This window comes from Glycine soja, chromosome 2, assembly GCF_004193775.1.
Source record: "Glycine soja cultivar W05 chromosome 2, ASM419377v2, whole genome shotgun sequence".
Classification (NCBI taxonomy): domain Eukaryota; kingdom Viridiplantae; phylum Streptophyta; class Magnoliopsida; order Fabales; family Fabaceae; genus Glycine; species Glycine soja.
The window spans coordinates 3,829,672-3,856,594 of record NC_041003.1 but is presented as its reverse complement, the minus strand read 5'-3'; the positions used below and the strand labels follow the sequence as shown (position 1 = coordinate 3,856,594).

The 26,923-nt window shown below is 32.1% G+C and overlaps 3 protein-coding genes across 6 annotated transcripts; 1 reads left to right on the top strand and 2 right to left on the bottom strand.

Annotated features, from left to right (window-relative positions):
• Positions 1–3,416: 3,416 nt before the first annotated feature.
• LOC114370453 (very-long-chain (3R)-3-hydroxyacyl-CoA dehydratase PASTICCINO 2A-like) lies at positions 3,417–6,916 on the top strand. Its single transcript, XM_028327812.1, has 8 exons — positions 3,417–3,487; positions 3,614–3,725; positions 3,904–3,922; positions 4,279–4,411; positions 6,066–6,161; positions 6,265–6,346; positions 6,579–6,675; positions 6,769–6,916. Exons 1-8 carry the CDS (start codon positions 3,417–3,419, stop codon positions 6,849–6,851), a joined length of 693 nt encoding a protein of 230 aa, XP_028183613.1. The 3' UTR covers positions 6,852–6,916.
• Positions 6,917–15,695: 8,779 nt separating this feature from the next.
• On the bottom strand, positions 15,696–17,261 carry LOC114380969 (F-box/kelch-repeat protein At3g23880-like). The gene has a single exon (XM_028340131.1). The coding sequence runs from the start codon at positions 17,155–17,157 to the stop codon at positions 15,886–15,888; it is 1,272 nt and encodes a 423-aa protein (XP_028195932.1). The 5' UTR covers positions 17,158–17,261; the 3' UTR covers positions 15,696–15,885.
• A 3,162-nt stretch (positions 17,262–20,423) lies between these two features.
• LOC114380951 (MADS-box protein JOINTLESS-like) lies at positions 20,424–26,923 on the bottom strand. Of its 4 annotated transcripts, none has more exons than XM_028340103.1 (9): positions 26,393–26,923; positions 26,081–26,272; positions 22,506–22,584; positions 22,136–22,200; positions 21,954–22,053; positions 21,825–21,866; positions 21,525–21,566; positions 21,195–21,349; positions 20,432–20,689 (listed from the first exon to the last, which is right to left on the bottom strand). In XM_028340103.1, exons 2-9 carry the CDS (start codon positions 26,260–26,262, stop codon positions 20,671–20,673), a joined length of 684 nt encoding a protein of 227 aa, XP_028195904.1. In that variant the 5' UTR covers positions 26,263–26,272; positions 26,393–26,923; the 3' UTR covers positions 20,432–20,670. The 4 variants fall into 4 exon arrangements, with proteins under 4 accessions (XP_028195919.1, XP_028195904.1, XP_028195913.1 ...); XM_028340112.1 differs by having other exon boundaries at positions 26,081–26,275; positions 26,420–26,923; XM_028340094.1 differs by having other exon boundaries at positions 26,418–26,922.

Genomic DNA, 26,923 nt, shown 5'->3' with positions numbered 1-26,923 from the left:
AAGATGGTGACATTTTGGAAATAATATTAGTGTGCATATACTTTGTTCTCAAAGTATAAAGTCAAATTAATTAGCCTTATGGACTGTTTGGTTCAAAGGAGGAGAGATGGGGAGGAATTTTAAAGGAAGGGAGGAGAGTTAATCATTTTTTGTTTGGTTTACAAGAGGAGAAAGGGGTTTTAAAAATAAATTTATTTTTGTATTTAAATTTCAAAATATAAATTGAGGTATTTTAGTCATTTTAATTCAATTTTTTTTAAACCTTGTTCTCCTCTCTTTCCTAGTTTCCCAATATTGAAGGGGAGTAAATATTAGATAAAGAGAAATTTCATTCTCATCTTCTCCTAAAAATTAAACCAAACAATCGTAATTTTTTTTTAAAAAATCCCTCCTCTCTCCTCCCCACCATTTCTCTCAAACCAAACATTATGTTAGCGTTGAAAATGAGTTGAGCTCGATTTAATGAGAATTGACTTAGCTTGATTCTTGACTTGCTTTAAGGTTCTGAATAATACTATTGAACTTGTTAGTTCAATTCAATTTAAATTTACAATTATTTTACACATTAACTTATTTATTTAATGCAAAATATAATTAATATGAAATACGTTGAGAAAATACATTTGTGTCTTGATGGATCGAACCTTTAATTATTCTGATTATATAAAAATAAATACAAAAGTTAAAAGTTGTGTCTTATGTGATATCAAATTATGTTTCATGATCCTACATTTGAAGTTTCAAACGGAAGCAAGTTTAATGTATGATCTGATACAACATTAAAGAAAACATTTAAGACTTCATTTAATATTATGTATTTGAGATTTGCTTTGTCTCCCATGATCTTTCAAATCCCACAAAGAACAAATGAAGTTCAAGTTTTGTGAAATTACTAAACATTATCAAAAGATGTGTTTTGTTGTGACAGACTTGTTCTGACTCAAAGGAAGTGATTTTTTGCTGAAATATTCAACATGAAAGAAAACAAGAGTGATTTTTCAACATGAAGAAGGATGTGCATTTAATGCAAATATTAAATGTTTCAACAACCACAAGCTTCATACGCGACCTTAAGTGACTATTTCTATTTGTTTAAAGACAACAAACACGTGAAGATGAAGACCTATAAATAAAAGAAACTATGAAGAAATGATTTATGAACCTACACGCTAACATTCAAAATGTTTTTGTAAAAAGCTTTATGTTTATACTTGTAAAGTTTATAGCTCTCAAAACACTTTGGATATCTTGAGTGAAAAGGCAAAGTGTTTAGATTGTATATCTATTTGTAAGATGATTAAGAACTAGTTAGTGAGTCAACCAATAACAAATATTTTGATTTATATTAGAATCAACACTGGTTTAGTAGGAAGAAAAAAAGTATTGGTTTTTTAAGCTTGATGTTAAGTTTGGTTTATAGAGTTAGAAGTGACAATGATTAATACTTATAATTTTGAAAAGTTAGTGAAACTTGGTTGTTTACCCAGAACTGGACATAAACACAACATTAGAGACGAATAAATATAATTCTCTGTGTCTTATATGTCTTTTGTATTTCTTGTGCCTTAAACTAACCTAGAGTTTGAATTTGATTTTATTTTTGAAAACATGTTTCAGTTGCAAAATCTGATATCATCATCTGATCTAGTTCTTTTATTAAAATTTGTTATTATCTATTTTATCAAAGCCATTACAGATGATTGTATGTTGTTTATGAAAAAGGTTTAGAAAATTGTTGAAACACAGGAGCAATTCTTGCATAAGTACAATCCTCAAACTGAGTTCAAGTTACATCCTAGGAATACATAAACACAGGAGCAATTCTTGCATAAGTACAGAGCCTCTAGGCACCACCACTCAAAAAGCTAAAGATGTATTAAAATCATAATATAGATATAGTTATCTTTAACTTTTGATTAGTAGTACCGGTGGCTTTAGGTACTGTGCTTAGACAAAATTCAAGAATTTCTCTAAACAATAAACATAGAATGTGATGCACTTTATGGTGCTTTAAACCAATGCTTTTTTTTTTGTTTTCTTTTCTTCACAGATAAGTAACTATGCCACTATCATTTTCATGGCCCTCTTCATCTCTATCGCGTATTCACTAGCTAGTAAATTTCTCTACTCAAGTTTTTTTTTAATATCTTATATAATTTTATTTATAGATAATTTTATCATATTATAAATTATTTATTTTAAATAACCTCAAATTATTCTGCAGGTTAAACATGATTTTACATCGGTGCTGACGTCACCACCGATGTAGAAATATCATTTTTCAACATCGTTTCTTTCTTCTAAACGATGTAGAAAATAAGAGATCCACGTCGTTGCTTTATTAAAAAATGACTTAGAAAACGCAGCTTACTACATCGGTGCATACGTCAGCACCGATGTATACAATAAGGGATCAACAACGTTTCTTAATTAAAAAATGATGTAGAAACTAGTCTTACTACATCGGTGCCTATGTTAGCACCGATGTAGAAAATAGGGGATCAACAATGTTTCTTATTTAAAAAACGATGTAGAAACTAGTCTTACTACAACATTTCTTAATTAAAAAAGGATGTAGAAAGTAGTCTTACTACAACGTTTCTTAATTAAAAAACGATGTAGAAACTAAGTTTGTTGACTTAGAAACTAGTCTTACTACAACATTTCTTAATTAAAAAAGGATGTAGAAACTAGTCTTACTACAACGTTTCTTAATTAAAAAACGATGTAGAAACTAAGCTTGTTAACTTGGCACCGTATTTCTAACTAAGGTTTTTACATCAGTCAATAATATAGCACCGATTTAGAAAAAAAAAAGCTTACTACAACGTTTGTTTATGAATCGTTGTTGAAATTTTTAAGTTTCAACACCATTATTATAATCAAAAACGGTCAAGCACCGTTGTTGAATCGCGATTTCGACCGATGTAGAATACGCGTTTTCTAGTAGTGAAATCAGAATTAAACTCCCCTTGTGCCTTTACAAAATTAATTTAATATACCTTAAAATTTTGCAACAGTTACACACTCACACACATGAAATGGATCAAAAGGACACACATGAAATTGATCAAAATGTCACTAGAAGAAAAGTTAAATAGAGACACTTAATTAATTATGGTTTTTCAGTTTGATAGATTTAAACTAGAATGCTATTGTGATGTGTGTTATCTTGTAATAATAAGTGTCAACAATCTTTCTCTCCCAGTAATAATAAAGATTAAAGCAACAACACCTTCTGCATGATAAATTGTGATATATGATGCTCAATACTTCGCTATGATAGTCGATCACCCCTTATATCGGATTGTCCCCCTGCTTAATAATCAACACGGTTCAACTTCAACATCTCTATTATCATTTAACATTCATCTCTTCCATTCTTTGATTTATTCTCTTCACATTCACATCTCTCAATGGCGGGCTTCTTCTCCCTTCTCAGGCGCCTCTACCTCACCGCCTACAACTTCACCCTTTTCGTTGGATGGTCATATATAATACACTCACTCTCAAATTCTCTTATCAACCAACAACACATTTCAGAATTTTCTCTTTTCATCATCAACCTCGTTTCTGAATGTAACTGCTCAAGTTTGTCTGTCGAGTAGCACAGGTTTCAGGTTCTGTATATCGTTTTGAAGACGTTGAAGGAATCGGGCCATGAAAGCATATACCATGCAGCCGAAAAGCCTTTGCTTTTTGCCCAAACCGCGGCTGTGCTAGAGGTTCTATTTTGGTTTTTTTTTTTTTTTTTAAAAAAAAACTTGATTTTTATTAGCTGTGGAGATACACTTTTGTTTGTTTGATTGGAAAAAGTCCAAGTTTTCTTGTGGGAATTAGCTTAAGTTTCAACTTTTATTTCATGTGGTTTTTGGTGTGGCGTTGGATTGCGTGGCGTGCTAGATTCTTCATGGTATAGTAGGTGAGTAAGCCTTTGCTCATTGTCATTACTTAGGGTTGATAAAAATGGGAATTAAGTATAGACCAAGCTTATATCGATTTCTTGGCTCAAAAAAAAAGAAGCTTATATCGATTTCCTTATATCGTCGTTATGATTTGAATTTCTTGAATCAAATAATAACAATTGAGTATTATTATTCTTTTGTAAAAATTTCGCAAGGTATTCTTAATAGAGTCTATTCAATGCAGAAAAAGATTCATATGTCAGAACTTGATGGAAACAGTATAAGGAACTTGATCTTTGTTTACAAACGAATTAATGTTCATATCTGTTTGTTTATGGACTTTCTCTCCTTTTTCTTACCCCTATGAGCAAAGGGCTGGTGCGGTCTCCAGTAACAGCAACCTTGCCACAGATAGGTTCGAGGTTGTTGCTGGCTTGGGGAATCTTGTGGAGTTTCCCTGTGGTTAAGACAAACTTGAACTTTTTTTCTTTATTTTGCTTCCTTCAGTAAATTAGTTAAACTTTCGACCATACTCTTTTATTGAGAAGTTACCTATATCTGTTAATGACAGACTCAGACTCATGTGCTCTCTATTTATCAGATGATCTATCACCGAGGCAAGTTTTTCATGATTGCTTGCTTGTTATTGTGTTTGTATTTTGTCATGTCATTTTTCATTTCCACTTGTCTGTTTATGTAATTTCATTTTAACTATCATAATGGAAAATGAAACTGCAAAAACTACAGTAAATTTATTGCTTTGTATTAAACGAAACTGCCCTGGTAAGGCTGGTGCAGCGGTAAAGTTGTGCCTTGGTGACTTGTTGGTCATGGGTTCGAATCCGGAAACAGAGAAGGGTGGTGTTCGTTGGAAAGGAGAACAGTGGATCCAACTTCATAACATAGTGTGCACAAGTGATTGAGAAAGTAGGGTTTCAGTTATGATTCAAATGAGGAGATAAAAAATGCCACATAACATGTAATGTCCTTCTTCCTTTCCAACTAGAATACCTTGCGCTACAACCTACAATATCTCGTCTATATGACAAAATGTCCTCCACAGGGCTTCTTGTGCTCAACCTCGTTATCATTATAAACCAAAATGGACAATAATGTCATTCATAATGGATTGGAAGGTAGTGACACATTAGAGAGATTGAAGGGCATGACGAGAAACTTGTAGTGGCCCTTGTAATTGTGAAAAGTTGTCTTCTCCACATCCTCCTGTTTGACTTGGATTTAGTGTACCAAAATTTGAGTTCCAACTTGGAAATAATAGTGACACTGTCCAATTCATCCAATACCTTGTCTATAGTTGGTATTGGAAATTGGTCCAAAATGGTCACTCGCTCTCAAAGCACAGTATTTCACGGCTCACGCAAAACCACCATCCGCGATACTTTTGCACTAACAATATGGGCTTGAGAATAGGTTAGTACTTGGTCAGATGGCCCCAACCTTTAACATTTCTTGCACAAGCTCCTTAATCGTGTTTTTCTGTGTGAACAAATATCGTTATGGCCTAACATTATATCAAATGATCCTGACTCTTAGGCAGTAGTAACTAAGAGGGTTCCTTAAATATGTCCCAAAATTGAATGTCTTGGATATTAGAACTCAGCTCGTCCCAATTATTAATTGTCGACAATAGTAAGCTGGCCAACTCAATCAATATGCCCCACCTTTCCTGTTTAACCATCCATTGGAAAAAAATCCTATCTAGAAAAATAGGGAAACTAAATAGCTGAACCAAATCCTATCTAATTATATTACATAAGTATCTAAATTGTCGCTACCTCTGCTTCTGCATGCTTTGTATCTGCGTGCTTTGGCCTGGACCTTGTCAAATATGTCATTGATGTGTAGTGGACAAGGGATCTATCATAGTCCTGAGATGTCATTGATGTGAAACAAACAAAAATAGTGAAATAGAGACTCATGGTGGCATCAATTAGAAACATTTACATAGAATGTTAATATAGTGATTTAATGGTTATAAGAACCTTCAGTTTGCAATGTAAGACAATGAGCTGGGTGACTGCAAGCAAAGCTTTCAGGCCTGGTTCCCTGCCCCCCCTACAATTCTTCTTTTGCTCATGATAAACATATCTCTTTGTATTCGATGGCAAAGTAATTATTGATTGAAAAGGGAAGGGAAAGATCATCATTGTTGTTGCAATTGCAGATCATTTGCTCTTTTTTCTTTGGCTTGAAAGAGGCATTTGGATCTGCCCCATCATGGCTTTTGTGGCTCAGGTATAAAGTTTGAATGTTGAGCCTTCTGTATATAATATGGTAATCGTTAATTCTTATATTCCTGACTTCCTGTTATATTGACTGCAACTTTTTTTTCTAGCAGATATAGCACCTTTTTAGTGCTATATCCAACAGGAATCAGCAGCGAAGTTGGTCTAATATACATTGCCTTTCCATTCATTAAGGTAAAGAATTAAAACAGCAAATGTCCACGGTGCTTTTAGTTTCATTCATGTTACTTGGTCTTTTGAAACCTTGACCACCTCACCTGCTGTTTCTTGGGATTCCTGAAGTGATAATAGAGAAATGGGAAGAGACTTGATAGTTTGTCACTCATGATTGACTGTGAAAGTGAAACTATTTGATATGGTGTTTTCTCATTACTAAGGTTAATGACCGACCCTCTTTTTGTTTCAGGCATCTGAGAAGTACTGCATAAGGATGCCTAACAAATGGAACTTCTCATTTGATTACTTTTGTGCTGCTAATGTTGTATTGGGAATCTATGTTCCAGGCTTGAACTCAATTCTCACCACTAATGCACTTTGCCTAATTTTCCTTTTCTTAATTAAGCTTGTTTCCCATTAGATGGCATAATTCTATGCAGGTAGCCCTCACATGTATAGTTACATGCTTGCACAGAGGAAGAAAGCTCTATCAAAATCAAAGAGTAGAGTAGCATCTTGTTAGCACCAGCAAAGTAGCAGAAGATGACATAGGTCCACGCCCACGAAGGGATATCGCACGTCCAAAGAATTTAGAAGACTACGTGTAAACTAGGATCACGTGATGTATTGCATGCATGTCCATAGTTAGTGAGAGAGTCCGTTGTTTGTTATAACGACATAAGAAGTTGTTAGTTGTTATTGCAAAAGCTATTATTGGTTAAAGCCATAACTCAGTGTATAAAAGGATATCCTGAGGCATGAATAAAGCATAGAAAGAATATTCCCGAATAGTATAGTTTAGCACAGGAGGTTCCTTGGCCTCCAATTCAAGGCATTTCTCTTTCCATTCCTCTCGCTCCTATCACATCTGCAGTGTTTACTTTTGTTGATTTTATTCCAAACATAGGATACGAACATGTCTTGGTTTGGATTCATATATCTAATCCGAGAAATTTTTGCTTTTTTTTTAATCATTATTCTTGCTTGTGTATCCTTAAATTCAAAACACTAGAGAGAAAGAAAATTAAATGATTTTATTCTTTAAACAATTTGACAGAGAAATGACTCATTAACAATTTTTGTACACGAAACAAGCTTCTGTAATTTCCCTTTCTCCTTTTCAGGAAATCGATAGAGACAAATTATAATACAAACTTTGATAAAATATTTTTCTATGATTTTTTTACGGTTATTTTTATATTATTGAATATGTGAAATTGTAATATCAAATTATCAATTAATAATGTATCTATAATTTGTTTATTGGCTTAGAGCAGCGACGCGACACTTGGTAAGCTGGTATTTAAAGAGGAGCAACTGTTATGAATAGGCTATGTTTGACCTTGACCAGAAAAAGATTACTAATATTATTTTCTCACCGTAACAAAAGTATTTTTTTTATAAAAAAATTAATAGTTAGTGAATGTATAGTATTAGGAATAAATTATTTTCTTCTAAATAAATGCATCTTATCATGATCATATATTACTTAATATAGTTAGATTAGTTTATTCTATTATCATTTGAAAATGAAATATCAACAAAATTTATTATGATAATTTCATAAATAAATTTTCAATCCAAAATCCAAATAGAGTAAAATATAATTTTTAAATAGAATTTAAAAAATTATTTTACATATATTAACTAAATTATTTATATATCATTAATGTATTTCATTATTAATTTAAAAAATGTTATACAAAATTAATTGCAATAATTATTAGCCTTGTTTATTAAATTCTCATTGATAATTGGCTTTCATTCTCAATGCCTTTTATTTTATTTTTTTAAGGATTCTCAATACCTGTTGTATCTTTTTATATAATTTATGTCAATGTATATTTCCATAATTAGTCAATTATCCTTGTATTTTGAGACGTTTACTAGCTCGAAGGTCATCAAAACAGCAACTAAATAAGATTAGTTCTTCAAACTGGTTCAATAGTTCCTTTTTAAATATCAAGACAACTAATCTAAAATGATACAACACCTTCCCTGGAAATTCAAACTTAACCATAAAAGACATTTTCCCACACCATCAAGATATAAGAAAACACATTAGGAAATGTATTATCCGCAAAAGATATTCAACCTTCATAGAATTCTTCAAGGCATCACTCAAAATTATTTTTTTTTCAAAACTCTGGACATCGACCCCCCCATTAATCCCACAAGCAAGGCTGATTTTGCAATAAAAGGTGTAAGAACATGCAACAACTTTTTCTATTCTAACCCCTTTCAATCCAAATTATTGACCTTCTTCAATCACACAAGCAATCACCGTTTTTAAAACCAAGTCTTAAACGAACTCTTGAGAGAATAAAGGACTCTTCCCGTACCTCAGACTATCCGGTTGAAGAGAATAAGAACAGGGAAGATTCCTCAGCCCATAAAGGACATTCTTCCCCCCCATACCTTGGAAAGTTCATGAATCATTGGAAGAAAAGTTCAGTTTGGAATTGTAAACGGAAACATAATTTATACAAAACTTATCAACAACCAAAGATATTCAGTCAAGCACCTTAATCCAACATACATAAACCATTATAAAACTGAGCAGTGGTACTTGGCCAAAAATCACAACTCCAGATTTGTAATTCAAAGTCCCAACCTAACAAAGGCGCCACACTCAACTTGTTTTGAATTAGGGCACAAAATTTTGACTCAGGAAACTACATTCCATAAACATTCTATAGCCACTGGAACTACCCTGCTAAGGTTAGTAAAGCTCAAGTTATGCAGATGTCAAGTTTCTCCATAAAAGCAGAAAATTACATTGAATAAAGTTATTTAAATGTCAATCTAAAACTGGGACTGATTCTTAAATCTCCTAGGGATGAGAATTTTCCATGTTAAATTAGACAGCATAAGATTGCAAACAAGATTGATTGAATCTGAAATTCCTAGCCAAAAATATATGATCAGTCAAAGTGGACAGGTTCCAAAATAGAACACAGGATAGATCAGATTAAAAAGAAGTGGATTTGGCTAATTGAAAGTTAAAAAAAAAAAAAAAAGTTTAAAAAGATGCACATTCAATATGAAAAAAAGTGGATTTGGCTAATGTTTAAGAGGAAAGATCATCAATAATAATGATGTACTCTTGTTTTCTCATTAATAAAAGTTCAGCATCTCACCATAAAAAAAGAAAAAGAAAAAAAAAAGGAAAGGAAAGTTCATTGTAAAAAGAGAATAAAGAAACCTCAACCCAAGAATAAAATATGAGAGGAAATAAATTTCCTTTTTGGAAAATATTCAACAACTCAAACAAACTAAGGAACCACCGAAACTATTCACGCTATCTAACCCGTTCATACATTAAATAGCAATGTTTTGAAACAACTTATATAATTTAATAAAAGAAAATACATGGTAGCTTAATTTTGATATGTCAAAACCAAGCTTTGAACATAATAATAAGAGAAAAACGAAACAAAACACGTAAATTCGTTGCCAAAACCTTCAATGCGGTCTATTCTATTATCTCTCTTGTCAAGAAGAAGAAGAAGAAAATGTTCAGCCCCATATCTTGGCAGCTCTGAAGCACTTACACGGCCCCAAATAGCGGTCTTCCTGTTTTTGATACGCCAACAACACGAACACGCACCAGACTCATGTCGGACAAGCATTCGTCGTGTCTAACTTTTTTTTTAAACCTTCGGCACGGTTCTTCTGGACACAAGAAGTCAAAAGATATGACACGGTTTTTATTTTTTCTTTTCAAAATCATTTTTTTTAATCTTAAAAGATAAAATATTAGATTTTAAATTATAAAAGATTGGATTTTTTATTATTTCATCTTCACGTCGTTTACGTTTCCTTTTTTATTTAATTTTAAAGATTAAACATATTTTAAATTATAATAACATATTATATCTCAGATTAAATCAAAATAGAATAACAACACTCTTTCATTCAAGTACATCTTCATTGGTTCTCTTATTCATGCCTATTCGTTACTAATTTGAGTTTGTTGTTACCGTCGTTTGTTCAGCTTATGGCCTTCATAGCGTTTACAGTTGTTGACTCTAACTTGATACTTGTTGTGTTTGTGATTGTTGACCTTTGACTTACTGTTTTGATTCTGGCTGGGTGCATTGTAACTTTGTAAGATTTGCATCTTTGAAACTTTTTCTTTACTTTTCAATTTTTATAATTTATTATTCATCTTTTGTAAGCTCGTAAGAAATTTTAGTTTAATATTTTTTTCTTTACTTTCTTACCTACTAATACATTTAATACTTTCTGATTTTTAATTTTACATCCTATTTTGATAATAGTTTTTAAATATAACAGTTAACTATTCATAGTTTTTTTTTATTTTTAAATTGATCATTGTGTTCTTATTTTTTATTTTATTATATTGATTAATTATAGAGATGAGTACTTCTAATCATGTTAAAGAACAAGGTGATGACACCAAGCCTTTATCGAATTATGTTTCAAAGATTAAAGGTCTAAGTGGAGGTGCTGGAAATTTTGAAGTTAGATGCAATTTTTGTGAAATAGTTTTTAATAGGTCTTACATTAGAGTAAGGACACACTTGTTAAACATATAAGGAAAAAGAGTTAGAAGTTGTCAAAGAAAAAATTTGTCTCTTTATTTCTGGTGTCTAACCAAGAGACAACCAATGTTGATCCAAAAAAGAGAAAGACTCTTGAAGGTTCTTTTAATATGCAAGCTAGAGGGACCCTTGATTATGAAATTGCCAAAATGTTTCATTTTTCAGAACTATCATTTCATTTAGCAAGGAATCCTCACTATAGGAAAGCATTCTCTTTTACTGCCAACAATAATTGTATATCTGGGTATCAACCTCCAAGTTACAATAAGTTGAGAACAACCTTACTTGCAAATGAAAAAAGACATGTGGAGAACCTATTACAACCAATAAAAAATACATGGAAAGAAAAAGGTGTGAGCATTGTAAGTGATGGATGGAGTAATCCTTAAAGAAGACCTCTTATCAATTTCAGGGTTGTGATCGAGAGTGGACCGATGTTTTTAAAAGCCTTGGATTGTTCTGATAAGGTAAAAGATAGGAATTTCATAGCTAAACAAATGAGGGATGTAATTAAGGAGGTTGGTCACTCGAATGTAATACAAATTGTTACTGATAATGCACTTGTATGTAAGGCAGTAGGTTTGATCATCGAGGCTAAGTTTCCTTCCATCTATTGGACTCCTTGTGTTGTGCACACATTAAATCTTGCATTGAAAAATATATGTGCAGCCAAGAACAAAAAAAAAATAATGAGGTTTATGAAGAATGTTGTTGGATCACACTGATTGTTGACGATGTCATATATGTTAAAAATTTTATCATGGGTCATTCTATAAGACTATCAATGTTCAATTCATTCAACACATTGAAGTTGTTAGCTCTTGCTCTCACAAGATTTGCTTCCACCATAGTGATACTAAAGAGGTTTAAACATTTGAAAAAAGGACTTCAAGAGATGGTTATTAGTGAGCAATGATCTTCTTATAAGGCAGATGATATTAACAAGACAAAATTTGTGAAAGAGACATTGTTGGATGGCATTTGGTAGGACAAGATTGATTATATACTTTCTTTCACTACTCCTATCTATGATGTTCTTAGAAAAACGGATACAGATGCAACTTGTCTTCATTTGGTGTATGAAATGTAGGACTCAATGATTGAAAATGTGAAAAAGATCATATATCGACATGAAAAAAAGGGAGAAGGTGAAGAATCTACCTTTTATAAGGTAATGCATGAAATATTAATTGACTGTTGGATTAAGAGTAGCTAACCTCTTCATTGTTTAGCCCATTCTTTAAACCCAAGGTGAGACATTATATTCTTTCATTTATAAAGTCTATTTTTTCCATACTTTTTATGTGTTATATTAATTTATAATCATTTTTTTACTATAGATATTATAGTCATGAATGGTTAAGTGAAGATTCGAATAGTATTCCTCCACACCAAGATGGAGAACTTGCTCGTGAAAGATTGAAATGCTTCAAAAGGTATTTTGATGATGATAATGAAAGAAGGTAAGTGAATGTAGAGTTTGCAAACTTTCTAGTGAAAGAGAAGGCTTTGATGATATTGACTCTTTAAGGAATAGAGGTCTAATGGAGGCAAAGTCTTAGTGACTAATTCAAGGTGTTCATGCACCAACACTTTAAAAGATTGTTCTTAACTTGTTCATCGTCATGTTGTGAAAAAAACTGGAGTGCTTTTTCATTCATTCAATCAAAAGAAATAAGATGACACCTCATCGGATAGAGGATCTAGTATTTTTTTTCATAGTAATCTTCATTTTCTTTCAAGAAATTTCTCACAATATCATCAAGAAGAAACTAAAATGTAGAACATTGCAGAAGATGAGTTTGGATCACTTGATGGGAATGAAATTCTCAAAGTTGCTAATTTATCCCTTGATTAACTATAATTAGAAGTTGTATTTTTCAATGATGATGATCAAGAAGAGGAAGAACTTAGATAGATTAAGATTAACAATTTTTAATTTATCTTTTCAACTATGATGATTTATTTTAATATTTTTTTAGGTGAGACTCTTTATTAAATATATTAACAAGTTTGTTTTTAGATTATTTTTTAAAGAAACAGTTTTTGTCTTGTGAAATTTTTTTTTGAATAATAATAATGCTACTTATTATAATTTTTTTATGTCTATTATTATTATTATTATTATATGTTGTGTTCCCGTGTTTCATGTTTTAGAATTTAACTATGTCACAATGTCAATGTCAGAATTTGTGCTTCATAGCTTGGCGGCAACAGAGCATCATCATTTTCAGTTTTGCACTAACATATCACTGGACAAGGTACCTAATAGTTTGGAACTTGAAGATGGTGGAAGCTTACATTCAGCAACCGAGTCCAAGATTTTTCAGCTCCAAACTCCCTCATTAGCCAAATAACAAAATAGGTTCTCTTGTAATCATGAGAAAGACACAGACAACCATTCAAAACCCCAAGACAAGGCTCCTCAAAAGAAACTTTAGAGAGACCATCAGGCATTGACAAGTATCTGTATGTCTCTCTCTCTTCAGGTCATACGAAAAGCTACCAACTGATTGACACTAAAAGTTTTCTATTGATAATCATAACTCGACGGGGTGGGAAGTGCTAACCAGTTAAGAGTGTCACTCACAAACTGTCCATAAACTTGTTGTTCCAAACAGTGAACTCTCAGCTCCCGATACTGTGATTTAATATCGAAAAGGACCACCACCACCTTGTAAGTGTCACTCTCTCATCGTCGTAACCAAACCCACACTTGACGACTTTGTATTCCGGTTTATAATTGCATGAATGGACACGTAAGTGTGGCGAATCTATAGACATCACCCTAATCTACAACCTTGACTATCTTCGAGTACGTTAATAGGACATGGGTGTTTTCGGAAGACCTATGAAGGTGCTAACAAAATTTAAGATTGTCATAAAAGGTAAATAACACTAGCTCTTCAAACTGGTTCAATGTTCCTTTTTTTAAATTTTACAACATTTAAAAAGATACAACACCTTCTTTTTATCGGTAAATATTATTTATTAATTTATTAATTTTTTTAACACAAGAAATCAAACCATGCTTTTTCTTTCATTCCCTTATTTCTTATTTCTTAACAATCTAACCAACCTTATATCTCCAAGTGGAAATTCAAACTAAACCATAAAAGACAATTTTTCTCAAAAACCCAACAGATCAAGGCATGAGAATACACATCAAAAAATGTATTATCCGAAAAAGATGTTTAACCTTAAAAAAACATATCAAGGCATAAGAATACACATCAATCAACTTTTTTTTAACTTTGGACATTGACTGACCCCTTTAATCCCACATGCAAGAACGATTTTGCTAGGTGTAAATAGAACAATAACATGCAACATCTTTTTTTCTATTCTGACCCCGTTTCAATCCAAATCATTCACCCTCTTCAATCACAAACAATCGCCGGTTTTTATAAGATATATGAATCATATACACAATCATAGGCCCTTGAAAATTTATGAGAATAAAGGAAATTTCCCCCTACCTCAGACTATCTTATACCTTGAACAGGGCAGATTGCTCAGCCCCATACCTTTAACAGTTCATGAATTATTGCACGTAAGAAGAATTCAGTTTGGAATTGAAAATGGAAACACAATTGATACAGAATTTATCAACAACCAAAGGTATTTAGTCAAAGATTGCATGCATGTTCTCCTCAAGCACCTTATTTCAACATACCATAAACCATTACAAAATCGTGAGCATAGATACTTGGCCAAAGTCACAACTCCTAATGTGTAATACAATGTCCCAAACTAGAAAATGCACCACACACTAAACTCGTTTGGAATTAGGACCTAAATTTTCGACTCAAGAAACTACATTCTGTAGACAATGGAACTTCCCTGTTTAGGTTAGTATATAACTCAAGTAATGTAGATGTCAAGTTTCTCCATAAAAGCATAAAAATGCATTGAATAAAGCTATTTCAATATCAATCTACGACTGGGAATGACTCTTAAATCTCCTAGGGATTAGAATTTTCCACGTTAAACTAGACAGCATAAGCTTTCTAACAAGATTCAGATTGAACAAATCTGAAATTCCTAGCCAAAAACATGATCAGTCAAAGAAAGTGGACTGATTCCAAATTAAAACACAAAATAGATCAGATATAGTTTTCGATGCATTGTGAAAAAACCGTATGCTCCAAAATTATGAAATTTAACAGTTACAAACCATCTTATATTAGCTTTGAAACCACTCTAGTTTCATTAAAAACGATTCTTTCTAGTTCAAGTTATGCACATTGTAAGTTGAGTGACTCGTATAAGGACTTATGAGACATTGCAACCAACTTTGTGGGTGCATAAATAATATGCAAAAGAACCATGCCGGAGTTTATTACTGTACTTTACACTGTATTTTCTTCAGTCTTTATATGGAGGAAAAACCGATCATCTACACTTCAATTTGAGCTGCAATATCTTATTACAATTACGTATCATATGATGTTGCTATTAGGAAGGGCTTAATGAACCTATTGTTTGTCATCAATGAATTTTATTAGTCTGCAAGCACCCATAGATGTTAGAATGATGCCAATTTTAATGCTTCTTAGATCTTCAACAGGTGCAATACAATCAAAATGAGATTTTCACATATAAAACATAAGAACAAAAAAATAATAACACTCGGGTATTACATATATACAAGGAAATAACAGAACAAATGACATTAATATTTAGTGAAAATTTAAAATACCTACCCATTTTCTGTATTTTGTTTAAAACATTTTAAAACCAACCCAAGAATAAAATACTACGGAGAGAATCAACTTCCTTTTTGGAAGATATTGCAGTAGCTAACAATTATAAATATAAATTATTCAGTCAAAAGAAATTCAACCATAAGCAATAGCCAATATAGAATCATTCAACAAAATAATTAAACTAAGGAACCACCAAAATTATTCAAGCTATCTCTCCTGTCCAAATGTTAAATGCCACGGTTCTGAAACCACTTACATAATATAAGCAAATGCAGGTAGCTTAATTTCGATATGGCAAAACCAAACTTTGAACATAATCATGAGAGACAAATGCAGAGAAAGACGATAATCCATTGTTGAAACCTTCCATGCGGTCTATACTATTATCTCTCTTATCAACCAGAACAAATTCTGCACCACCTCCATAGTCTTCCAGCAACAGGACATCGTCATTTTCAGACTTGCACAAAGGTACCACTGGACAAGGTGGAAAATCTAGAACTTGAAGATGATGATAGCTTACATTCAGCAACTGAGTCCAAGACTTTTCAGCTCCAAACTCTCTCATTAGCCAAACAACAAGATTGGTTCGCCTGTGATCATGAGAAAGACAAAGGCAGCCATTCAAAACCCCAAGATAAGGCTCGTCAAGAGAGATTTCAGAAAGACCATCAGGCATCGACAAATAACTGTATGTCTCGTTCTTCAGATCATAGGAAAAAATGACTAACTGATCGACAGTGACAGTTTCCCATTGATAATGATCAGAACCCGACGAATTGTCAAGTGCTAGCCAGTTAAGAGTGCCACTCACAAACTGCCCATAAACTTGTTGCAAAATGGGAAAAGCAGAACAAGTCAAAACATTTCTCCAACCAGTGTCATCACCCATGCAGTGAACTCTCAGCTCCCAATCTTGTGATTTAACGTTAAAAAGGATCGCCAACACCTTGTAAGTGTCACTCGAATCATCGTACCCAAACGCATGCTTCACAGCAATGTCTCCAAGTTTATAATTGCTCGAATGGACACGCAAGTGGGGCGAATCTGCGGACATGGCCCTAGTGGCCGGGTTCCAAAATCGGACCCAGTATTCCTCAAATTCATCCTCATACAAACAATCAAGCAAGCAAACCAACCCATTGCATACACCCAAGAACAAATAAGTGTGCTTAAATCGGTAACAAACATCAAAATAAATAGTGGACGATGATGATGTTGACTGAGCCTCGAGAAAATGAACTATATTATAAATAGTGGATGATGGGTTCTCAAGTAAACGCTGTATAGAGCAGGGTGCGGCAACGACGGAGATGTAGTTATCATCATGGTACGGGTAGGGGTTCGATGAATCTTGGTCAAATGTTAACAGGATGTGGATGTTTTGGGAGGACCTTTGAAGGTGCAATTTAATGAATGTGGGATTGAAGATGAGGGAATTCCAGGACTTGGAAACGCACCTGAATCGCATGAGATTCTTCACTTCAACCCATGACAGAATTTCCACTATGAGGTCCTCAGGGAGCACTGGAGCATCTTCAGCCGTCGCCATTTGGGTTCAATTGCATGCTCTTCCGAAACCCTAAACGCCACCGTCTTCAGTCTTCAAAGTGAAGAGCTGCGTGACTCACATTTGGTGCAAATGCTAGTCCTAAAAAGATCATAGCAGCCCAGCCCATAAATACCAATTTATTTGTTTCTTTTACCAGATGTATTCACATCCAATTAATTATGGATAAATAATTATTTTTATCTTTAAATATATACAACTTTAACAAATTTGTCACTAAAATATAAAATTCAAATTTCAATATCCGAGTGAAAAAAGTATAACAAATTCATTTATATGTCAACATGACTATTGAATAGATTGGACCAAAATACAAAATATTAGTAAATTATCATTGAACCAAAATATCAGTAATTTTTTTTTACCAAAATATTAGTACGTTTTCATTTGACAAAAATGTCATTAAATTACCATTTGACTAAAATGTTAATAATTTTTCATTGAACCAAAATTTAAAAACATTTTCACTGGACTAGTTTGTCAAACCTCAAATTTTGTTTCATTTAAGGGTAAAATATAATTTGATCTTTATTTTTTTTCTTTTTTAACGTTGTAAACATAACATTACAATAAACACTTAAAAAAATAGAGAAACTAACTTAAGTTAGAACAAACATAATAATACGCATAATTACTTTAACAAACATTGTAACTCAAATGCAATCATAACAACACCAATAACATATTTTTTAAAATTTGATTAATTATCTTTATTGTTGCTTACAAGTTATTTTTGTTAGATGTTACATATTTGTAAGATGAAATTAACTACTTTCAATCTGTTTCACATGTTGAACAACCTCTAGTTAATTTTGAAAGTACTCCAACTCCTAATGTTGAAAGTGGTCGAGCTCCAATTCCAACTACCATTCGAAGTGTTCCAACTTTTGGTGTTGTACGTGACTTTTACATATAACTGATTAATTATTGTTAAATTGTGTTATGCATAACTGGTCACTATTTATAATTGTTGTAGGAAATAAGATTCATACCTCCGCCATTGTCAACTATGTTTAGACCACATTCAGTTAGGCATTCAGCACCAATTCGAATTATATTCGCAGATGTACCATCTCATAGGACGAACCAATTTCATGAGTTTTATACCCACACCAGGGTTGCCCCGTCGCCATTCGCCAAGATTCGAATAAGTGAAATTGAGATATGTTTGTCTTTTGTTTATAGTAGATTATGACTAATTATTATAATTTGGATAAATTTGTGATGATTGGTACACTGTTAGAGTGTTTATTTTTGCACTTCGGTAGAATGTTTATTTTAAAAAATTTCTATTGTGACAGTATTAAGTAGTGACAAAATCAGGTTGACTCTCATTTTTTGTAAGGATTAAGTTAATGGTTGTGCATTTTTGTTTAAATCTCATATTTTGGATAAAGTACTATGACATTAGAAAATTCATAACAAGAGACAAGTTATACTTATTAATCAATATTATGCTTATTATTAGATTTCTTCTAACTTATGTTTGCTTCTCTATTTTTTAAGTATTTATTATAATGTTATGATTGCAATGATAAAAAAAAAGGGAAAGATGAAGATTAAATTATATTTTATCCTTAAATGAAACAAAATTTGGGGTCCGAGAGATTAGTTTAATGAAAATGTACTAACATTTTGATCTAATGAAAACTTATTAACATTTTGATAAAAAAAAATACTGATATTTTGATCCAATGGAAAATTATTGACATCTTGATCTAATAATAACTTAGTGACATTGGTCCAATCTATTCACCAATCATGTTTACAATTATTTGTGACATTTTATCCCTCCATGCATGTAGGCTCTTTCATTAAAGGTAATGGATGAATGAGTTTGATATATTTTTTCACTTTCAGGGACTAAAATTTAAATTTTCATCTTTTGGGAACGCTCTACACATTCAAGAGAAAATAACCATTAATCTGGTAATTATTTTCCACTAAATCGGTCCATTTTAAAATAAAATGTATATCTAAACTTTATGCGCAAACTGAGATCAAATCTAAACTTTGGTTAGAAGACTTAAATGTTGATCTATTTGTGCCAAAAAAATTCGATAAAACCATTTTATTTATTTTTTATTTAAGAATAAAAATATCGATCAATTTAATTCTTTATAAAAAACTAAATTTATATTAAAAGGATTAGATTTATAAACATTTTTTATCTTAAAAGAAACAAAAGTGTTAATTTTCAGCCTTTAATGCAATTTCACTGTTAAGATCTAATTGCAAGATACGATATTTGAGTCCACATAAAAAAAGTATGGGATTCAAGACTTCAATGGTTCTAGCCTTTTAGGCCCTCCAACTAACGCTATTGATTGAATAAAGGGACGTAAAATTGGCCAATGCATGGCCAATGAAGTTAATTGTGTACTCATTTTCTAATCAGAAATAAACTGTTGTTTTCATACTGAGAAGACAATGTGATAGGAAATGAAACAAGTGTGTAAATTTTAATAATAATAAAAAAAGCTCTGATATATGCTGCTTATCATCCTGATATATATGAGAAGTCACTATCAGTTTTAGATTCAATAAAAAAAAGTTGTTCACCATGAATAAAACTGAGAGAAGCATCGATACCAAGGAAATAGTTGACCATTTGTTGAAATTACTCACATACACACAAGAAATTTTGGATCACTTTCGCCATTTGTTGATATATATGGTGTAACTTGGTTATGGTCCAATCCTCATGAGATTTTGGATCACTTTCGCCATTGTCTTGTATATGAATGAAAATTTTCAACCATGTCACTTCTCAAACAGCTTCATAAGGGAAGATTTTAAAGCTTATATCATTTACTAGTACTTAATGAATCAAAAGAGAGCATTCAACTTCGTTGGCTTGATAGAGAAGACCATAAAGAAAGACATTTTATTGAAGATCATTGATTCAAGTCATGTTTCTAGAGGATCAAGGGAGCTCGAGTTCGTTCACTTTTAACACATTAATTTATGCACTTCACCCACAATTTGGTGAACATCTTATTTATATAAATTTTCTATATAAATACTTAAAAGATAAATAAATTAATATTTTTAAAATTAAAATAAACTTATTCATTTTAACATTTATAAAGAATTTTATTCATCTCTAAAAACTGAAATACATACATTAATTTTAATTTGTGAAAAGAATCTAGTTCATTATGTTATATTTTATTTTCTATAAATACTAATAAAAAATCATCTAAAGCCTAAAATACTTTTACTCGTGTAAGGCAGAGATGCAAGGATTACATTGGCAAAAAAAATCCAATTATTAAAAACATTACTAGGAATTTGTTTCTTTTAATTTTAAAAACAATTAATTCCGAATGACATTAGAGTACCCCATAACATAAGTCCTTACAATTTACTAATATATAATACTAACTCTACACACCAAGGGGACATACCAGAGACATAATCATTAATGAAAATTAGATCATAATCTTGTGAATTTTTGCCTGGGTTAATTTTATCGCCCCACACACTTTCTCATCAGCCGGAGTATGGTAGCCTACAAGTAATCAAAACATAAATTAAGTAAAGTTAAGATAAATAAGCATATGTAATAAGGTAGCCTGCAAGTAACCAACAAAACAGATTTGTCACTGGCAATTTCATTGAGTTCACAAAAAGAAGTTTTTCAACTCGTTTTAACAAGACTTTAAAATTTATTGTCAGTATACATAAAATAATTTTATATATCATCAACTAATCATAAATCTTGTCAAAAATAATTAATTATAAAAATCAACAACATAATCATACATGCATGATAATTCTATGATTGATTAACATTATAAACGTTGGTGCTTAAATCATTCTCCTCTTTTACAAAAAATAAAAATAAAACAAGAGAGAAGTTCACGTGTTTGCTAACAAAACATACACTTTTTTTTTGGGTAAATAACAGAACATACACTACATTATTAATATCTTTAGTGCACTGCACTGATATGCCAGAATGTAGAACAAATTCGACTATAGTTTATTTTGTGGTAAAGTGAATGAAGACTCACCCCAATTTGAGGGAAGTATCTGAGCTTTCAAAGTCTTGGGGGGGTCCAGTGGAATTGCAAACGTACGTAACAGACTCTGAAGACTGACCTTCATCCATAACAAAGTTCTCAGATTCGGCACCACCATGCCTTTGGCCATTAATTATGCCCGCCACCTTTCGTACGTGCAACACATACATATTATATATACAGCTTAATTTTATATTATATGCTCTCATAATTAATTGCATAATAGATAAATCATATTCAGGGACAAATTTGCTTGAAGAAAAAAATATGCACACACCCAAAAAAAAAAATTAAGAGTGGAAAATAAAAAGTATATCATACGTGACGTTTAAGTCGCTCGTTCTCTTCCATCAATAGCATCCCCTGCAGGTTCAGTTCGAGCTTGTTAGTTTATAGGAAAGAAAATAAAACTTAACAAGACATGCATATATAGAGAGATCGATAATAATTGATTAATTGACAATCTAATGATTTCATGAATTGCTTTCATAAAATACGAGATAGGTGTTTCAAGTCATTCAGGAATCCAGGACCAATGGAAGAATTAATATATAGTACTAACGTATCACCATTAATTGGTGAATCTTCAAATTAATGATAACAGAATGTCTAGTTTCTAACCTTTCTTTGGAGATCAGTGATCTCACTCATAATCTTCTCACCCTGAAAAGCAAAAAGATTTTCATCATAGAAAGTCATGAGGTAAATTATGCTATGGCGGACACTACAGAAAATACAATTATTGAAGACCTTCTTTTCTATTACACGGCCCAATCCAGTTTCAAGAGACCTCTCCAATTGTTGCAATTCTTCTATGTTTAAGCCTTGAAGATCCTCTCCTCTCAGCTGCCTGTATTTTTTTTCATTGTTATGACACTTTACATTTCAACAAACAAACTAAATCAGTTATATGAAATTCGTGAGACTTGTACCTTAGTTGATGGCTCTTTTCAGCCACTTCCTTGCTCAATCTAGAGCAATTGCTGTTTTCAACTAGCTGCAGTAAACATTTAAGAAATTAATGATTGACATTAAATTTGAATTTTACTTCTTACTATTTTTGAACGCAGATTGCAATATGGAGTATAGTAACTTCATTTCATTTACAAAAGCCACAGCTCAAGTTACACCTTTACTATTAGTTTATATACTAAAAAAAGTATATGACTTTAGTTTTTAATAAATTTATTTTAATATTGTTTTTATAGATCTATTGTACAATTATAAATTTATTTATTAATAAAAAAACTCTGATGTAACGAAAAACAATTCAATAGTACCGAATGCAAGTACTATACCAACCTGCAACTCGAGAGATGGTTGTTCCATCCTTGCTAGGTTCTTTGAGTGCAAATGATGCCTTTCAAGTATTTCCTTCATGCTTCATAACAAGACAATATCAGAATCACATTAATTACGCAGAAAACCCACAAGAAAAATAAAAGTACATAATATATATATATATATATATATATATATATATATATATATATATATATATATATATAACTTTGAAGTTAAAAGTTAACAAAACAACATCATGTATCTATAAGTAGGAGAATTTTGATTTCGCTCATGTCTTGGACTTCACTGAAGTTTGCTCATATCTATCATTTTCATTTACAAAGAGTGAATAATGGAATGTGGCTAGAATTTTCAGATATGTCCCACTTCATGTTGCCTTTGCTGATTAAGGAAAAACTCTAATGCTTTTAATATGTCCCACTTAGTTTACCCAACTTAACTGCACAAAGGTGTTCTATATGTCCCACTTGATTTCAACAAAAATATGATTAAAGTGGAGTTAATTAGATGAAATAAACATGAGCAAAACCAAAATTAATAATTAATCAAATCATCAAATGTGGAGGAGGCTAGACATCATGATGTATTCACCCCGACACATATATGCCGTTAATTAATTTGTGTGTCCTGATTTCGTGAATTACGGGGGAAAAGATAGAGAAAAGATGAGCTGTGTTGACCAATATAGGACGTTCAAAGAATTTCCTAAGGAAAAAAAGTTTTCTTTTCACGTCCCTACTCTACCCAACCTATTATGGGTTGCTAATATTCCCAAGTAGGCCTCAAAATCTAAATGGCCATGTGACATGTACAAGAACAAACCAAATATGGGTTGCTTACCTTTTTTGTAGCACTAAATTATTGTTTGATTATTATTTTTTTAAAAAAAGCTAAGGATTTGAAAAAGAATTAAAAAATAAGAAGCTTAATATATATATAAAAAGAAAAGCAAATTTTGGAAAAAAATTAAGTGAAGGAACTTAAAAAATAGCTGACTTCTCTCCCTCCCTGATCCCACTCTTTCTTTTCTTCTTGTCTCTCCATTCTCTCCTCCCATTTCCTCTTTCTCGGGACATCACTAATATTTATTAAGTTAAAAAGAAATTGAAAAAAATTGTCAAACAACTTTAAAATTTTAAAAAATTGTTAAAAAAACTCTAATTTGAAGTTTAAATTTTAAAATTGCTTTTGTACCCACCCACACTATGGCTTGATTGGATCATTCCAAAACCCATTGAAATAAACTCAACATCGGAGTGACTCCCCCCTCCATAACACTTATAGATCACTAGTGTAAAACTAGGGCATCTTCTTACATCTTGACTAAGGGGAAAAATATAAAATTGATGTAGTAGTGAAAGAAGGGATGAGGAGGTCACAAGTTCAAATCTACCCATTAATAATTCTAACAATTAACAGTTGCCGATAAAAAAATCATATTGACTAAGGGGTTCTCTTGGAATTGGAATTGGAACTAAGCATCCCTGGAATGGAAGACTTGAAAGAACAACTGTTAAGCAGGAAAAAAATCTAAATAAACGTAGTCTTAATATATCTAACCAATTCATTTAACATCTAGCGACATTATAAATAACTTTATACATCTATTCTTCCCACTTTCCACAACCTATAATACTATCTTTAAGGCATTTCCAATGTTACTCACTTAAGCAATCCACTTTGGGTTTTTAAGTGAGTCCAAAGTATAATATGGAATGTATGTATAGTAGTTGATGTATGTTCTCTCAAACGATCCACGTAAACATTGATTAAGGTTGTTTTTCAGATTGTCTAAAAATGAAATAGACAAATCCAGTTACTTGAAGTCTCTTAAAATGTAAATAAACAAATCCAGTTACTTGAAGCCTAACACATAGTTACAACTTTTGAAAGCAAGAAGCCTCTCTAAATCATGAATGAAGATAATTTAAGTGTCAACATGGCGAAATGAAATGAAGACAATAAATGTCATAAACCAAGGTTGATAGTGACATGTACTACTTCATCAAGTTTCCATGGCATTTGTGGCTTCGTTCTTTCATGGTTACCAGTAACCTCCTGGATTGTTAATGATGGTGGATTTATTCTCCTAAAAGTTAACTCCTTAAGACCACAAATATAGGACGATAGAAAACCGAGGGGGAGGAGGAATAGTGTATAACATACTTAGTTTTATACTTAGCTGCTTTTTGTCTATCCAAAGAGAAAAACAACACAAGAAATAGATAGATCTAGAACTGACTCTCACTATATATATGCTATTAAATTATATATATAGCTTGATATATATATATATATATATATATAGTTAACAAAAGATGTGAAACTGAAAAGGTTCAGATGATTTTGTACATTGCAATTTTATGTTGGGGTTATACAACAGATTTATATATACTAGTTTTCTGATCAGAGATAGAGCTAGGTCTGTCCAAACTATATAATTCTTCTTTATAAAATTGATCTAGTGACTCGTTTTATCTCTTCTTTCACAAATTATGACGTTTGATTCCATGCCTTTTTCAGACTAATGGTGTGGGGTTATATAGGATAAACTAATTTTTCTTTTACTGTCTGAACACCACTAAAACTCAAACCACCAGTAAAGTATCAAACAAATTAGTGCATCAAAGAAGCTACATAGCAGGATAATATAATTTGGAATCAGTAACAAACATGCAAAACCATACATTTAGGCTGTATTTGTATTTACTTTTAGCACGTTGAAGGCCAAAGCTTCCTCTAAGTAAAATTATGTTCAAGATGTATTGGAATGTGATAAATACTTAAACTAAACACACACTAAAAAGGTCGCAAAAGCATAATAGCAATTAGCTACACTTGTTATATTTTCTTTTTTTATCAAAAAATATTAGTTATTAGTTTTGTTAGAATCTTAGGGAGAGAACCTAAAAACTTTCTTCTTTCATTTTTCATTTAAACCACAAGTCAATCTTATAACTTCATCTACACATGTTCTATATGTTCATGCTTTTTCATAGATGTTGTGATCATTTTCTTTTTTCATCTACCTCCGAGAACTCGCGAATCGTTGCAAACAGTGCCAAATGAAGCAATAAACTACTAGAACAAGGAAGCAAAGGAGAAATTCCAAACAGTAAACAGAAACAGACAACAAAAGTGGTGAGTTGATAACCGTGTTTTAAGCAAAACGCACACATAAATGTCTTAGAACTTAGAAGCAATTATATAACCACATTGCAAGTTAACCAACCATGAACGCATGAACCATCTCAGTAGTCAGAACTCTCATTAACTCAGCTTTCAAAACATTGTTATGTTCTTTCTTTCTTTTTTTGGTTGACCAGATAAAAATGAAAACTCACTTATCTATAAAAATGAAAACATCTCTTTTGGTCAACCTTATATTTCCGCTACAATGACTTAACGTAGCAAAGTTGTCCTAAAAATTCTCATTATGCAAACCATAAAGATATAGATCTTAACTTAACCCCTACCCCCAAAAAAACAGAAACACTGAAACCCCATCAACCCTTTTGAGGCATAAATAGTGTGGGAAAAAAAGAAAAGAAAGAGAAGTTACAGAAAAATACCTTGAGCTTGAGTACTCAAAGAGCTTCCCAGTGGAAGAGAAGATTATGAGGGCAACATCAGCATCACACATAACCGAAAGCTCCTCAGCTTTCTTGAAGAGCCCTCTGCGACGCTTGGAGAACGTGACCTGCCTCGCCGTGGCGTTGTCGATCTTCTTAATCTGAATCTTCTCCCTCACCATGTACCTTAACCTATCCTTATTTGGATAAACAGGAAAAACAGAAAAAAGAAAGTAAACAGCTTTATCCTCTTTAATTACTGGGACAAGTGAGTTATACTTATATCTTATATCTCTGATATGTAGAACGAACCAGCATACAAATTGAAGAAACCCACCTAAAAAAAGCAAAGAAATTAAGGCTGAGCCGTTGACTACTTATAGAAAAGCAAAAGCAAAGGGTGGTGGTGTTTTTCTTTTGTTTAGTGTGAGGGACATGTGATGCATGTATAGAGCAGAAAAATTTAATATGCAGGTGTTTATCTAAATTTAGCTTTTGTGAAATCAAAGCTTTGTTCGGAGATCCTGCGATCAGGGTAAATTTTCTTTCTTTTTTTAGTGATTGTTGTTAGTGGTGTTAGTTAGGGGAAGACTTGGAGTTGGAGTTGGAGTTGGAGTTGGTGTTGGTGTGTGGTGGGATGTTGTTGAAAGAGAGAGGTGAGTAAGGATGTACTTGTTGATTTTTACTTTCCTTATTGGGGGAAGGCGTTGATATTAGGAATGTTGGTTTTTGGTTCGGTTTGGTTTGCCATGTTTAGATGATTTCAGCTTTGGGTTGAAAGCCACCAATGAAGGAAAGAGAGAGAGGATGAGCGTGTGGAAGTGTGGCAAAAGTGGAAAAAGT